The sequence below is a fragment of the Halichoerus grypus genome, chromosome 1 (assembly GCF_964656455.1).
Source record: "Halichoerus grypus chromosome 1, mHalGry1.hap1.1, whole genome shotgun sequence".
Lineage (NCBI taxonomy): Eukaryota > Metazoa > Chordata > Mammalia > Carnivora > Phocidae > Halichoerus > Halichoerus grypus.
The window spans coordinates 91,275,137-91,289,906 of NC_135712.1; the positions used below are offsets into that span (position 1 = coordinate 91,275,137).

The 14,770-nt window shown below is 41.5% G+C and overlaps 1 protein-coding gene across 3 annotated transcripts in view; it reads left to right on the top strand.

Moving 5' to 3' along the window:
• The first annotated feature begins 1,512 nt into the window (after positions 1-1,512).
• NCEH1 (neutral cholesterol ester hydrolase 1) overlaps positions 1,513-14,770 on the top strand; it is a 45,213-nt gene continuing 31,955 nt past the window's right edge. The window contains exon 1 of one of the 3 annotated variants that reach the window (XM_078069179.1): positions 1,513-2,022. In XM_078069179.1, coding sequence (XP_077925305.1) covers positions 1,885-2,022 — 138 coding nt within the window. In that variant the 5' untranslated portion in view covers positions 1,513-1,884. The remainder of the gene's footprint in view (positions 2,023-14,770) is intronic. The other 2 variants (XM_036075650.2, XM_078069191.1) reach the window with 2 other exon arrangements.

A 14,770-nucleotide genomic window follows, 5' to 3' on the forward strand; every position in this document is an offset into this window, starting at 1 on the left:
TACATAAAGACCCAGAGGCAGAAAAGCCCTAGTATATCTGATTGGAAGGGAGCCAGTGTGGTTGCAGCATAGAAGACAGGTAGGCAAGAGGTGAGTTACAGAGGTAGGCAGGGGCAGCCAGCCCAGCCCAGACTGAGGTCTGGAAAGGAGTTTGGAATTTATTTGAAGAGGATATTCAAATTCACAGGTGACTGCCTGGAACTGTAATTACTACCAGTTCCCTACTTTCCATCAGATACAACCCAGGACCAACAACTACGCCCAGTCATCTACATAGGCCACACCTTTTCTCATAGGTAGATCCACCAAGGACACCAAAATAACATTCAGTTCCCTGGAGAGCACAGCAGTTCTTAGAAAATAGAATGAGCCTGATTTTAAGGAATAAATATCATCATCAACGACAACAGCTACAAACGACGATCTCAACTTTGAATGCTTGAAGTGTGCCCTTTATATGTTTTCTTCCAACTCTGAACAAGAAATACATTTTCTCCTAATAATCTCATTTTCAGTCCCAAACTTATGGCTATTTCACTCCTTTGGATCAGATTAAATTTAAATGACTATATTAAGGTACAAAATTATGTGTACCAGGTGTTTTAAGTCCTTGTTCAATAAGTTTGGAGCTGTTCTCATACCACCTCCTTAAAACAGTTCTTCCAAATATTTTCCTCCTGGATCTCTGGTTTTAATTCTGCTGGTGAAGTTCTTTGTCTCATTCTATACCTACCCTCTCCCCCATCGGAAATCTGGATTCAAATGATTTTTCTGCTCTCATTGACCCACTGAAAGAATTTTTTTTCAGGTGGCATTTCCCTATTTATTTATTCATGTATATTAGTATAGATTCCTGGTTTTTGTTATTTATAATCCATTAATTATTTATTTTGATGCTAAAATTACCCCAGCTTTAACTATTGGGAGATCCTTCAGGCTGTCACCTGTGTCCTTTTGACCAGTCCCCTCATTTTTGAGCACTTCCTTATGTTCTAGCACAACAGACTCGTCTTGTACTTTACTTGCCCCAGCCTTGGAATCACCTTTTTCTCCAAAGAGCCAGCAGAGTCCTGGTTCTTTTTCTTTTCTTTTTTTTTTTTTTTTAAGATTTTATTTATTTATTTGACAGAGAGAGACACAGAGAGAGCAGGAACACAAGCAGGGGGAGTGGGAGAGGGAGAAACAGGCTTCCCGCGGAGCAGGGAACCCGATGCGAGGCTCGATTCCAGTACTCTGGGATCATGACCTGAGCCGAAGGCAGACGCTTAACGACTGAGCCACCCAGGCGCCCCAGTCCTGGTTCTTTTTATTGGCAAATGAAATTTGGAAACCAAGACTTGGATGCTAGATATACTACCGGCTTGTCCCTGACTGAGCTATAGGAATTTATTATCTTTTTTTTTTTCACCACGTATCAGCTAGAATTTACATTCCATTGCAAGTCTGGCTCTAGAAGACAGTGGATTTTTATTACCTTTCTCAGTATCTCCACTGTGAGTCAGAGTGGCCCACGGACTTTGCACACACACACACAGAGACTCATCACATTGAAACTATTCTGGGTTTCAGTTTGGGATCTTGCGGAGGGAGCCCTTAGTCACAGGCGTGCAATATAGACCTGTGTCCTCCAGAGTCCGCTGTGCTGCGCCTAGCGCAGCCCCGGAGCGGGTCTCTAACCTCGCGTGTCTGCAACACTTTGCAAGGACACAGAAGAGGAGGCACGTCAGCGCTCCGACTTCCTCCCGACGCCGCCTCTGATTGGCTCCTGGGCGTATAAGAAACCGGTGAAGGAGCCGCTGACCCTTACAGAAACTTGCTGGAGGTCTTTGGGTGGCACAGACCTTTCCTCCGCGTCCACCCGCCGACAAGCCGAGCCACGGGAAGATGAGGTCGTCCTGTGTCCTGCTCACCGCCCTGGTGGCGCTGGCCGCCTATTACATCTACATCCCCCTGCCCAGCTCCGTGTCCGATCCCTGGAAGCTGATGCTGCTGGACGCGACTTTCCGGAGCGCACAGCAAGTGGTGAGACGCATCCCAGAGCTGATTCTCTCTCCCTCCTCTTAAGTAATATTTGAAGGGGGAAGCAAAATTTCCGGACCGCGTCCCACGAGAACGCGTATTTTTCTAACGCAATTAGGCGATCAATTTTTAAGGTGGTTCAGTCTGGCGTTTTCAGGGTTTCGCGTTTGCCTCCTTGCTAGCAGCGGGCTAGACCTGTATCTTCTCTGCGTTGGTGACCGTGAAGGTGAAGTTCTTGAATAGAATTTGACAACTGTTTAACCCTTCGTCTGTCTTAAATATCGCTCCTCTTTCTTGGTTCGCAATGTCAAAAAACAAAAAACCCACCTTTCAGCCTTTTATAAACCACCCTTCCCCATTTTCTTCTTCTGTAGGGGCCAGCAGAGAGTGAGTTAAATGTTTTAGGAAGGCTGTGGGGAAAAACAGGCTCTGATTCCGGGTAGTGTGCAGCCACCTTAAAAGCGGAAGCGGGCACCGGCGATCTTCCGAGGTCCCCCGACTGTGGAGCTCTCCATTCCTGGGGGCAGCAGGCAGGGCTCCTGTAAGCACTTGAGTAACCGCAGGGATCTCCGGTTTGTGCGTGGTGCTTATCAGCTCAGCCCAAGAAGGAGGCCAGGAGGCCTGGCGGCCTGGCTGAAGACAAGGCGGTGGAGGGGGCGGCAGCCGCGGTTTGCATGATGCACTTGTTTTCCGCCTGCCCTGCAGCATTTATTTTCTGTCCTTGATTGTCAAGGAGATGATCTTGACCTGGGCTAAGATACTCCTGCTTACCCTTGCAGGGTAACATTTCTGTCTACTGTATCATGGGTATGGATTTTTTTTCCCCGTAGACCATACAATGTAACTGTCTGCAGTTTCTTCTATAGTAAGAGACATTAATTTTAGTGCCAGAGAATCTAAAATCTAAACTACAATCTGCAGCCAAGGCTGGGCTCTATTATTCTAACCCTTCTTAATCTCAGGTTATTTTTGTAAGCTCCTTTTTTTTTTTTTTTCAGGAGTGACTAGAGAAAGAGGGGGAAAAAATCATGATTTTCCTAGAGGGTTGATGTTTCTTTTCCCTGTCCATTCTAATTGTGTGTAAAATCACTGAGTCTCTGAGGCTTTGTCCTATCACAAAGCCCCTGAAGTAGGGTGTTGTAGCACATTCCTACTAAGGGTTTGTTTTTCTTTTCTCTTTTTTTAATTAATTAGGAATTAATTAAATCTCTGGGGTGCCTGGCTGGCTTGGTAGGTGGAGCATGTAGCTCTTGATCTCGGAGTTGTGAGTTTGAGCCCCACATTGGGTGTAGAGATTACTTAAAAATGCCCCTTCCTTCCCTCCTGTTGACTGTAATGCTGACATGGTGGAAGAATGACCATCCCCTTCTCTAGCATTTGTCCCAAGAAAGGTGGTCTTCTTGTAGGAAGCCCTGAAGTCCCTCTCTTCCTTCAGAAATTATGTAATTTGGGAGTGATATCCTTTAAAGGTTCTGGGGTACAATGGTCTTTACCTGGGTGGGTTATAATGGCCTTCAACAAGAAGAAGAAGAATTACTAGTTAGAAAAGTAAGAAAAACATGAAAAAAGGATCAAACTGCTCTGTTGGCTGCAGAGATTATTCTTAGTTTTCAGGTCACCAAAGAGGTCTTCCCCATCATGTGTCATTGGGGAATAGCCAGGTTTGGAGAAAAGCCATTCTTCCCCAACTATAGGCTGTCAACCCATCAAAGGCAAGGCCGTTGTACCCTATGATCCTCTATATAGAATGTGCCCTCAGTTGATGTTTGGGACTGATAATGTGTGTAAAGCCAGATCATGGAGATAAATGAGGTAACCAATGATCCTCACCTGACACTGTGGCTTGAGAGTGGGTTTGCCCAGAAGTGGCTCTCATCACTTTTCTTCTAGATTGTGAAAGATCAGAAAGATCATTCAGGCCACATGGTAGCATATTCTACCCAGTAAAGCAATTTACTAATGTCACTTCAAATTGTGCCGGGGAAAAGGCAATGTGACTTGACACATTGTAAGTGAATACGAACATGACTGCTAGAGGTATGCCTCCCTGAGTCCCATCCCAACCAGGCCACTTACTGGCATCGAGGCCAGGCAATTTACTAACCTTCTCTGGTCCTCCGTTTTCCCTGTAAAATAGGCTTAAAATCTACCTTACAAGGCTGCCATGAGGTTTAATAATGTATTTAAATACCTGTAACTTGTAGTTATTCCTCTAAGAGTTGTTCCAAAAGTCCACTACGGATTGTGGAGAGAATCTGTGGGATTGCCCAACTTTGTTGAAACAGTAAAACAAATGTCAACTGGAAGGGAATTATCTCATTGAAACCTGGGGAGCTACCACTAAATTGCATGGCATAAAGTTTGTTACCCAAGCAATTTTCGTTAGAATTGATTTGCTCAATTACAAAAGCCACCGAAGCTACTTCAGAAGGTGAAGCTTGGCCTACTTCTTAACACAGTAGGCACGTGCCCAGCATCAAGAAATATGAATGCTGCTTTTATTCTTGTGCAGATGAGTCAGATCATTGAGATTTTATTCATTGTACTGTTTTTTCCTTGGGATCCTCCAATATTACCTAAGAAGAAGCTACTTGAGATCTTTCTCTAAAGTCATCTCCAACACGGATACTGCATTAAAATCTTCTAGGGAGCTTTAAAAGTCCTGATGCCCGAGTTCTGTCCTATACCAGATTTATTCAGAATCTCTGGGAGGTGAGACCCGGGCATCAGTTTTAAAAGCTCCCCGGGTGATTTCAATGTGCAGTAAAATTTGAGAACCACTGCTCTTTAAGGTAAATCAAAGGCATTGCAGATCAGATAATATATATTCCTTAAGTTGCACTAGTTATCTTGCACACATGTTGCTGGAAATGAGCCCTTTTGCATTACATGGATTAGTTTATCAGATTAGTTGGTTGACACTCAACTGACTGAGCCACCCAGGTGCCCCAGCACTGCTGTTTCATGAGAAATATGGGGGAACATTCAGCAACCTTGTTTTGTTTTGTTTTATTTTGTTTTGTTTTGCAGCATCATTTTAAAAAAAATGAAAGCAAAAAATTAAGAGATTATATAAATTATGGAACACGCATTTTTTGAATACTATACAGTCAAAACATTTAGGTTGTAAATAATGTTAAAGACCTACAAAAGATATGTACTTTATGTTAAGTGGGAAAATGCAACAAAACAGCATATATGCCATTATCCCATTTAAAATACTTATATATACCAAAACATATAGTTCTGTACATCTATATGCCAAAACATATAATTATGTATATCTATATATCGATTTATCTATACTTAGAGAAAAAGCAGAAGGGTGTGATTTAAAATGTAGTGCCTTTTTTTTCTGGGCCATCTTCAATTTTCACTTCTATATATTCTAGCTTTTCTACAATGAATGTGTAGTAATAAGAAATTATTAAAAAAATTTTTTTGTAGGTTTCCTACTTCTAAAGAGGAATTGATGTGCACACACATACCAATGTGATTACTATTTTAGTAATTGTTCTGTAAGAAAATCAGATTTCTTTAAAAAAAAAAAAAAGGCATCCTGGATCCCCTGATACAGCTATCATAGTGGCATGCTTCATGCTTAGTCACTTAGATGTGACACAGATGGAAAGCCCACTATGTGTGGTTTTAGGGAGATGCCAAAATGCCCTAAAAGAACCTATAGCCTGGTAGAATGGAGAAGACATGTTAATATATAGCTATTAAAAAGGTACTTGCTGACAGGCATTACTGAAGAGGCACAGTTCCAGAAGCTCATAGGAGGGAGAGGTTATGTACGGTTTAGAGGAAGGTAAAGATGGCGGCTAAAGGCAATAGGTTATCTGAAGGGAGTTCAGAGCAAGGGCTGGGCTTGGCTTACCTTGATCATTTCCCAATTTACTAATTCCTCTACTATGTATCTTTTTTTTAAAGATTGTATTTATTTATTTTAGAGAGAGAAAGAGAGAGCGGGTGCAGGTGGGGGAGGAGCAGAGGGACAAGAAGACTCCGAGAGGAGTACAGAGCCTGACGCGGGGCTTGATCCCATGACCCCGAGATCATGACCTCGGGTGGGACGCTTAACCCACTGAGCCACCCAGGCCCTCCTCTACTATGTGTCTTTTTGATGACATAATGTAAAACAGGTGTTTTTGCTGAATGTTTTCCCCCTGTTTCTTATGGATGACAGTGCTTTTGAACCAGTTGAACAAGGTTTTTCATCTTGTAAAATGTCTCCAAACATCAAAATGCAACATGACTTCACCTGGATGTTCCATGCAGGAATGTACTTTCGGGCTGTGTATATGTGCTGCCGAAGCGAGCACTCTCGGTCTGTGTAAAGTGTGGTTTAAATCCAGCTCAGCTGGATGCCATGCAGAACTCCAATTTGCAAACCTTTTTCATAACCTTTCGTGAACTGGAACGTTTACTGGTGTCAGGTAAATTTAACTCAAAAACATTAGTAAATAGTAAGTTTTGTCCGCCGCCTTCTAGACTTGCTGTAATACATACTTCTTCATTTAATTAGAGATTTCACCAATCACAATAATTTTTAGCTAACTTGATGGAATTTTTATAAACACCTTGCAGCAGAAATGCTTTAAGAATACTTTAGGGGCAGGGCACCTGGGCGGCTCAGTCCATTAAGTGACCAACTCTTGATTTTGGTTCAGGTCTTGATCTCCGGATCATGGGATCGAGCCCTGCATGAGGCCCTGCACTCTGTGGGGAGTCTGCTGGAGATTCTCTCTCTCCCCCTCTCCTTCTGTCCCTCCCCCCCCCCTCTCTCTCTCTCTCTCTCTCTCAAATAAATAAATAAATCTTAAAAAAAATTAAGGTCAGATTGATTCAGCTACCAAGTGTGTTAGACAATGCCTAATTTATAGCTTTCCTTGTTATTTTTCCTACACCTCTATAAATATAGCCTTCAGCACAGGAATGCTATATTACTTTATTTTAGTGGGACATTCTATTTCTAACATGTGACTTGGGCTTGATCTGAAGACATTTCTGGAAGGTATGGAAGTGCAGTAATCATTCTTGAACAGTCTGTTAATGCACAATTACTTCTTTTAAAATACAGAGTATAAATTTTCACTGCTAAATGAAATGATGTGGGAGATCAATACTTATTTTCTCCATTTTATGTTTATAAAGAATTAAGAAATGTAATTGAATGTCCAAGTGGCAAACCTAGTTATATTCTATACCCAATTTGTATCCTATTATGAAATTTTAACAATCTATCTTTCAGTGTTTCCAAAATAAAATTAAAATCCTACCCTTTGGAAGTCATCACTCGTTCAGTAAATATTAACTGAACACCAGTGCTAAGAACTGGCAAAACAAAAATGAAAAAGACACATGCCTAATCTCAAGGAGTTTACAGTAGAGTGAAGGGAAGATAAGCCTATTGGCAGTTACAGAGTGTGTTCTTGAATGACAGAGTTATTGACAGAGGCTTTAAGGGTTGCTCCAAGAGCCTTAAAAAGGGCCTCTAATGTAGACCCAGGCCACAGGCATTGAGGACTATTTCCCTCTCACATTGGCATCTAATCTGAGTTATCAAGGTTGATTGTTTACAGTAAAAAAACTAACATTTCTTAAGCATACAATGAGCATTTACTCTGTGCCAGATACTGTGCTCTGTGCTTTGCATGCAATTCATTTAGGCCATGCTATAATTCTATGAGGTGGATGTCCTTATTCTCCTTCCTTTACAAAGGACGAAACTGAAATGCAAAGAAAACTAACTTGCTCAAGATGACACAGTTTATGAGAGGTAGACTCACAATTCAACTCCTGCCTGTCTCACTCTGAGCTCAAGAGTTTAACCATTGTACTAGCTTGCCTTTCCATAGGAGCTGAGTGAAGGAGGTGGAGGAGGAGAAGAGGTGGGGAGAAAGGAGGGTGGAAGGGCATTCTGGCCAGAAGGGACATTCCAATGGGAGAGGATGCTAAAGCTAAGGAACTACAAGTGGTTTAGACCTCAGAGAGGTAAGGCTGGAAGGAAGCATAAGCCAGATAAAGAAGGGCTCTGTGGGCTGAGAAAGGGGCCACTGAAAGATTTTTCACAGGGAAATCACATAGTCAAATTTGTGTTCTAGAACAGTCTTTCTCTGTGACAGTGTAGAGACTGGAGTTGAAGAAAGTAAATGAAGGTGAGCATCCACTGAGGAGGCAATCCAGATGAGAGGTGAGAGCATGAACTTGCAGTGAAGCTGACAGACTTGCTGACGGAGAGATAGTATGGAGTGAAGGAGAGAAAGAAGTTCATGGTGGCTCCTGAGACAGACCCTGGAGTACCTGGCTGAGTAGTGACGATGACCCCGATTCAGGAAGAGCAGATCTGAAAGTGAAGATCGTAGAGTTTTGGATCTTGTTTTGAAATGTCTGTGGGACTAATCTGAGGACAGCTTTTCATAAATAGTTTGTATGTGCAAGACCAGAGCCCAGGAGAGAGAGAGCTGGGCTGGAGACATGGATTTGGAAATGGTCGGTGAATGGGTGGTGGTGGAAGTAGGGGGAATGGAGTGAGAGTAAGATTGAGAGATCCTACCAGGAATACCTCAGGGGGATACCAGTGGCCACACAGGGAGAGGAGAAATGAGACCCTGACGAACATGATTTTTTATTATATTTTACATTTATATAGTGCTCTAGATTTTACAAAAGTTTTCACTTAATCTTTTTTTTTTTTTTTCCAAAAAAATCTGTGTTTGGGTGGCGGCTGGGTGGTGCCCTTGGTTAAGCATCCGACTCTTGGTTTTGGCTCAGGTCATGATCTCAGGGTCGTGAGATCAAGCCCCAAGTCCAGCTCTGTGTTCAGTGTAGAATCTGCTTAAGACCCTCTCTGCCCCTCCCCCACCCCTCTCTCTCTCAAATAAAATAAATAAATCTTTTTTAGAAAATGTGTTTTAAGGGCGCCTGGGTGGCTCAGTCGTTAAGCGTCTGCCTTAGGCTCAGGTCATGATCCCAGGGTCCTGGGATCGAGCCCCGCATCGGGCTCTCTGCTCCGCAGGAAGCCTGCTTCTCCCTCTCCCACTCCCCCTGCTTGTGTTCCTGCTCTCGCTCTCTCTCTCTCTGTCAAATAAATAAATAAAATCTTTAAAAAAAAGAAAATGTGTTTTAAGCTTTTTTTTTTTTTTTAAGTAAACTCTATGCCCAATGTGGGTCCTGAACTCACGATCCCAAGAAAAGAGTCACATGCTCCACCAGTTGAGCCAGCCAGGCGCCCCACCCTTCATTTTATTTTTGTGATGAGTAATTGGCTGGCATGAATTACTTCCATTTATCAAGTGAGGAAACTGAGGTTCAGAGAGGGTCAGTGACATCCCCAAGATCACATGATTCGTGAGACTAGAATCGAATGTCCTGGATTCCTATTTTCCTGCTCTCACTTGCTGAGCCAGGCTGACCTGAAAACAAAGTCCTCCATGATGGATTTCCCCTTTTTGTCTCTGGTGCTGTCTCTGACTCTCCCCTCCTAGCTGCGGCCACGCACGTGGGAGTGCTCATGATCACTTTGACACTAGTTCACTGAATCCTGACCTTTTTCTGAGCTCCCACAGCTAAATTAATCTTCAGTAGTGCTTCCCAATCTTTTTTCCTGCCATAGGCTTGATTACATTTGTAAAAGTATGCCGGGGGAACTGGAGGAAATAAGGAGGGAATCAATCTGTATGGGCTTGAATGATAGAACTTTATATAGAACTTTATATAGAATCCTCTATATATTTATATAGAGGATTATACAAATCGTTCTCAAATAGAATATGGATGCTGATCAATTTTGAGTAGCTATAAAAAATGGTTTTGAGTTTTACCTCCATGAAACACTGAAACATCAATGTCTTGTGGCCCCCCTGTAATCCATTTGTGGCACACCTGTTGGGAAGCTCTCCTCTCTACAGTTTATAACTATTTTTTTTTTATAAAGATTTTATTTATTTATTTGAGACAGAGAGAATGAGAGAGAGAGAGCACATGAGATGGGGGAGGGTCAGAGGGAGAAGCAGGCTCCCTGCCGAGCAGGGAGCCCGATGCGGGACTCGATCCAGGGACTCCAGGATCATGACCTGAGCCGAAGGCAGTCGCTTAACCAACTGAGCCACCCAGGCACCCAACAGTTTATAACTATTTAAATACAAGTTCATTATTATTGCTATTGAACATAGATAGTCCCCAAGGTACATCTATCCAGGTAGTCCTATAACTTATTGTCCAAACCAGGACATTTTTAAGAGTGATAGAGGCTGCTATTAATAATCATGCCGGGACAACTGTTTTAAACCAGAATTATTCCCAAACAAATCTGGACAGAGGCCCAGTCTACTTTTATTCCGCTTGCCAACATTTAGCATAATCAAGTCAAAGTTGTAGAATGATTCCTGGGCTCCGTCTTCTCCTCAAATCTGACTGTTAACCCTCCAGTGAACCACCCCCCATCCCTTCCCTCACCCCCTGGCTTCCTGTCCCCTGCAATAGTGGCAGAATACAACCACTAAGTTCCTTAAGTGGCACGTACAGTCAGTCCTGCCAGTCAGTCCCACATTGCTGAATCTAGCCTCGATGTCTGCACGCTTGTATCTCACAACTTTCTTCCTGTTACCTCTGCCTCCCATGCCCTCTCACTGTAGCCTTTAACTAACATTCCACACATCTTTCAATACCCACTCAAAAAGTATCTCTTTTAGAAACTTTCCCTTTTCCCCAATGAGCCTTAATCTCTCTGTCCTGTATACTCTGCTGGTATTCATGTGTGTGGGGCCCATGTATGTTTCTTTCCTTAGGTGGATGTTTCTTTATGTACAAGCTCCCCACCAAATTCTAGGCTTTCTCAGCTATCATAGACATAATTCCCCTCTTACCTGTTTTGGGGTTTGGTTTTGGTTTGAAGATCATCCATTATAGATAAAACAGGAATTCATGGTTCTGCTTCCTTTCAGTCTCCTATATTACTTCATCTGCCCCAAAGAGCAGACTTAGTGCTCCCATGTGCCTGTGACTCTGAATTTAACCCCAAACGGTTTTTTGCTACTCTTTGCAACTTTTTTTTTTTTTTTTGCAAGCCTCACTGTTTTCTGGGTTTCTAACTTCCTCATTATTATTTTTGCAGATTGATGTTTGTTTTTGAATTTGTAATGATTTATTTGGCTGCTTCTAGTTAAACATTAGGCCACCCCCTTAAAAAGATCACTGGTGAATTCCCACATTCACTTGATATTGCTCTACCTTTCCCTTTTCCTCTTGAATGGATAATTGACAAATGCTTCATGAGAAATTAATCTGACTGACCCTCTTCTGTGCTGCCTGTCCCATAATATCATCCCTGCTCTGGGATTCACATTACCTTTACTTTCACTGTTCTGAAGTCTACTCTTCTAAAATGCAAGATGTTTATCTCACTCTTCCTAGTTTATGCCTCAGTTCTTAGGATCATTCTGTCCCATGCTTGCAGGCTCTTCCATTTCATGGCACAGTTCTTCCCTGTTAGTGAGAAGCAAGTCCACGGCAGCAATAGTTCCTGTTTCCTTGACTTTCTTAGCAAGTCAATTCTGCTGGTAGAAAATGATCTGCTTTTGGGGCACCTGAGTGGCTCAGTCAGTTAAGCATCTGCCTTCAGCTCAGGTCATGATCCCAGGATCCTGGGATCTAGCCCTGCATTGGGCTTCCTGCTCAGCGAGGAGTTTGCTTCTGCCTCTCCCTCTGCCCTCCCCCCCCCACCCTGCTCATGCTCTCTCTCTCACTCTTTCTCAAAAAATAAATAAATAAATAAATAAATAAATAAATAAATAAATAAAATCTTTTAAAGAAATACGTAAAGGACTTGGAACAGTACCTGACGTAAGAAATATATATATATATATATAGTCCAGATCTGAGTTTTGACAACTGTCTGCAATATACTCCAATAGTAATATGCTGTTTTGTATTCTTTTATTTTCACGGTTATTCTTGTCAGTCTACTACTGCTCTTACTGGCAGACTGGAATCTATATTAAACTTCTGCTGGCTGTGGCTACTGGGTTTAACTCCTGGCTTCAGCACTAACTAGTTGTGAAACTAGTTAGGCAAGTTACTTGAACTCTAACCTTAGTTTTCTCACCTATAAAAGTGAGATAATGATAATGCATCCCTTGAGACTTGTTATATGGACTGTGTGTGATTGCATATATAAAATTCTTGCACAATCCTTGCTGTAAAGCAAGAACTAAAAACGGCTTCCTATGGTTAAAGTTTTAGAGTCTATGGGCTGAGTTTGCTGATGTTCTAACTGAATAGATCTATGAATCATCATCCTCATAGCTAACTCATACTGTTCTGTTTTATGTATATACTCAATCTTTATAAGAATCCTGTAACATAAGTACTATTACTATTCCTATATTGTAAATGAAGAAACTGAGGCACAGAGGGGTTAAGTATCTTGCCCACGTCACACACCTAGAGCCAAAACTCTAATTCAGGCCCTCTGCCTTTGTAGTTAGTGCTCTAAAAGTCAAAGAAATTGAATGTCTCTTAGGCTTTCACTGTCTCATATCAAAGATCTCCACTGGAGTTTGCCAAGGTATCAATTCGTTTTAGAATATGATGTCACCTGAAAAGAGTTCCTTAGGCTTTAGGTATCTAAGGTACAGTTGGTGACATGACATTTTGTTATATAAATTAAAGTCCTTTATTTGAATTCTGTCTCAGTGGTGGGCCATCTTGCCACATTGTGAAAGTGGTGAAGAAGTACTTGCAAGCAGGGTTGATCTCTTTCTCAACAAAGGGCTTTGGATTTGCTCAAATGCTTGCCATCTTTTGGGCGTAGAGATCTTTCCTGTACCTATGGAAAAGATGACTTTGACTTCTAAAGTTATTAAAGGCAGGTGTCTTCAGTCGAACACCATAACAGAAGAAATTCACAATGGCCTCTATCACTTGTTAACAACCATATACTGGGCATTGGGGTGATAGCAGTTCACAAAACACACGGCACTTGGCCTTCCTAAAGCTACAATCCAATGCCAAATATATGTGGCAAGAAAATATAGTGAATATGGAGAAATTTGTTGGCAGGCCGATGGTAATTGAAATCCTATAAAGACATGAAATCCCCTATGGAAACAATGTTGAATGAGAAGAAGTGGTACCAACAAAGGGGACAGAACAGGGAACAATGAGGAAAACTGGGGAAATAAAGTGTTAAAGAAACCAGCAAAGAGTAGTACCAGGAAAGGGTGGTCAACTGTGTTGAATTCTCCTGAGAGATTGAAGGACATGAGGATGGAATGGGGCCCATCAGCTCTACATCCTGGTGTTCTCCTCAAGGTATCAGCCACAGATGTACTCCCAAGCAACTGTGGATTTTACATTTCAGGGTCTCAATCTATAGCCTGTTTGTTAGAATGATTTCAAGGATGTCTGCCAAAACTAATGTTTGACTGGTAATGCTCATCTTATTGAGCTATCATTTCTCACAGGAAATAGCCAAAATAAACTTTATAGCTTATGATTAAAACCTGAGATGGAAGTTACTGATGGATATTACTGAGGTACTAACTAGCTATATATAAAAATAAATATAAAAATTATATACATGTAACTATTTAGTAGATTAAAAAATATTTGTTTAAAAAAATTTAGGGGCACCTGGCTGGCTCAGTCAGTGAGCAGGAGACTGTTGATCTCGGGGTCATGAGTTCGAGCCCCATGCTGGGTATGGAGAGTGCTTAAAAATAAAAATGATGTTGAATGAGAAGAGGTGGTGCCAACAAAGGCAGAAAGAAAAAGTAAAATAGCTAATTTCCCCAAAGAGCTAATTTTAAATTTATGTTGGTTGGTTCATCTATGTGGAAACCTATCTTAAAATGTGGAGTCTTACAAGCTAAGTAGCTTTTTCTGTCTGCTTCAAAATGAGGTTCACACCAGATGAATATTAAACTTTCTCCCCTGTAGGTTGATGCCTATTAATTCTATAGTTAATAGTATACCATAAAAATGCACATACTACACTTTTGTCAAGAACAGTGGGCCAGTATTTTTTAGGACACACCATGTGCTAGATTCGAGCCTTAGTTAGCAACCACAGAAGCCCTTACTGACTAAAACCAGTAACTTGTCAGTCTTATTTCCTCACATAGCAAATTCAAATTGGCATAATTCTGCAACTTAAATGAAGATATTTTGGATAAAAACAAGAACATTGTTATTGGTTATGTCTACAGAAGGAATCTGTTTGGCAGTGATTTTCAATTCCTCTAAAAACATGATTTCCCGAATCCATAAAAGCCTATTTTTGGGTAAATCATAGAACTTTAACTGCTTAAAAAGTTGGACTTTCATTTGGGTGTTGTCAGTGTTTAAATGGCTTTATGCCGTTCCCCCCACCATCCATTTTTTTGAGTCTGAAAGAATGTAAAAAAACCAGACAGATGCAGAAATAAGGGTATTCCAGGAAAACAGCAGGTGTACAATTCTGAGGTGGGCCAGCATGGTGCCTACCAGAAGCTACTTCTGTTGAGATTCTGAAAGGTATAAGAAGTTTGAAGGAGATCTTTATGTAGCTGAACCATGGGTAGAACTAGTCCCAGTCTTGTGTTAGGATCTATTTGACTGTTTTAATTATGCTAACTCTAGGTAAGCTAACAGTAAAATTATGAAAATTATGAAAACATACAACAAAAGTATGATTTTTCAAGAATAAGTAAAGACTTTGGTTTTCAGTTTATGTGAGGATTGTTAGCTTCCACCCCTGCTTATATTG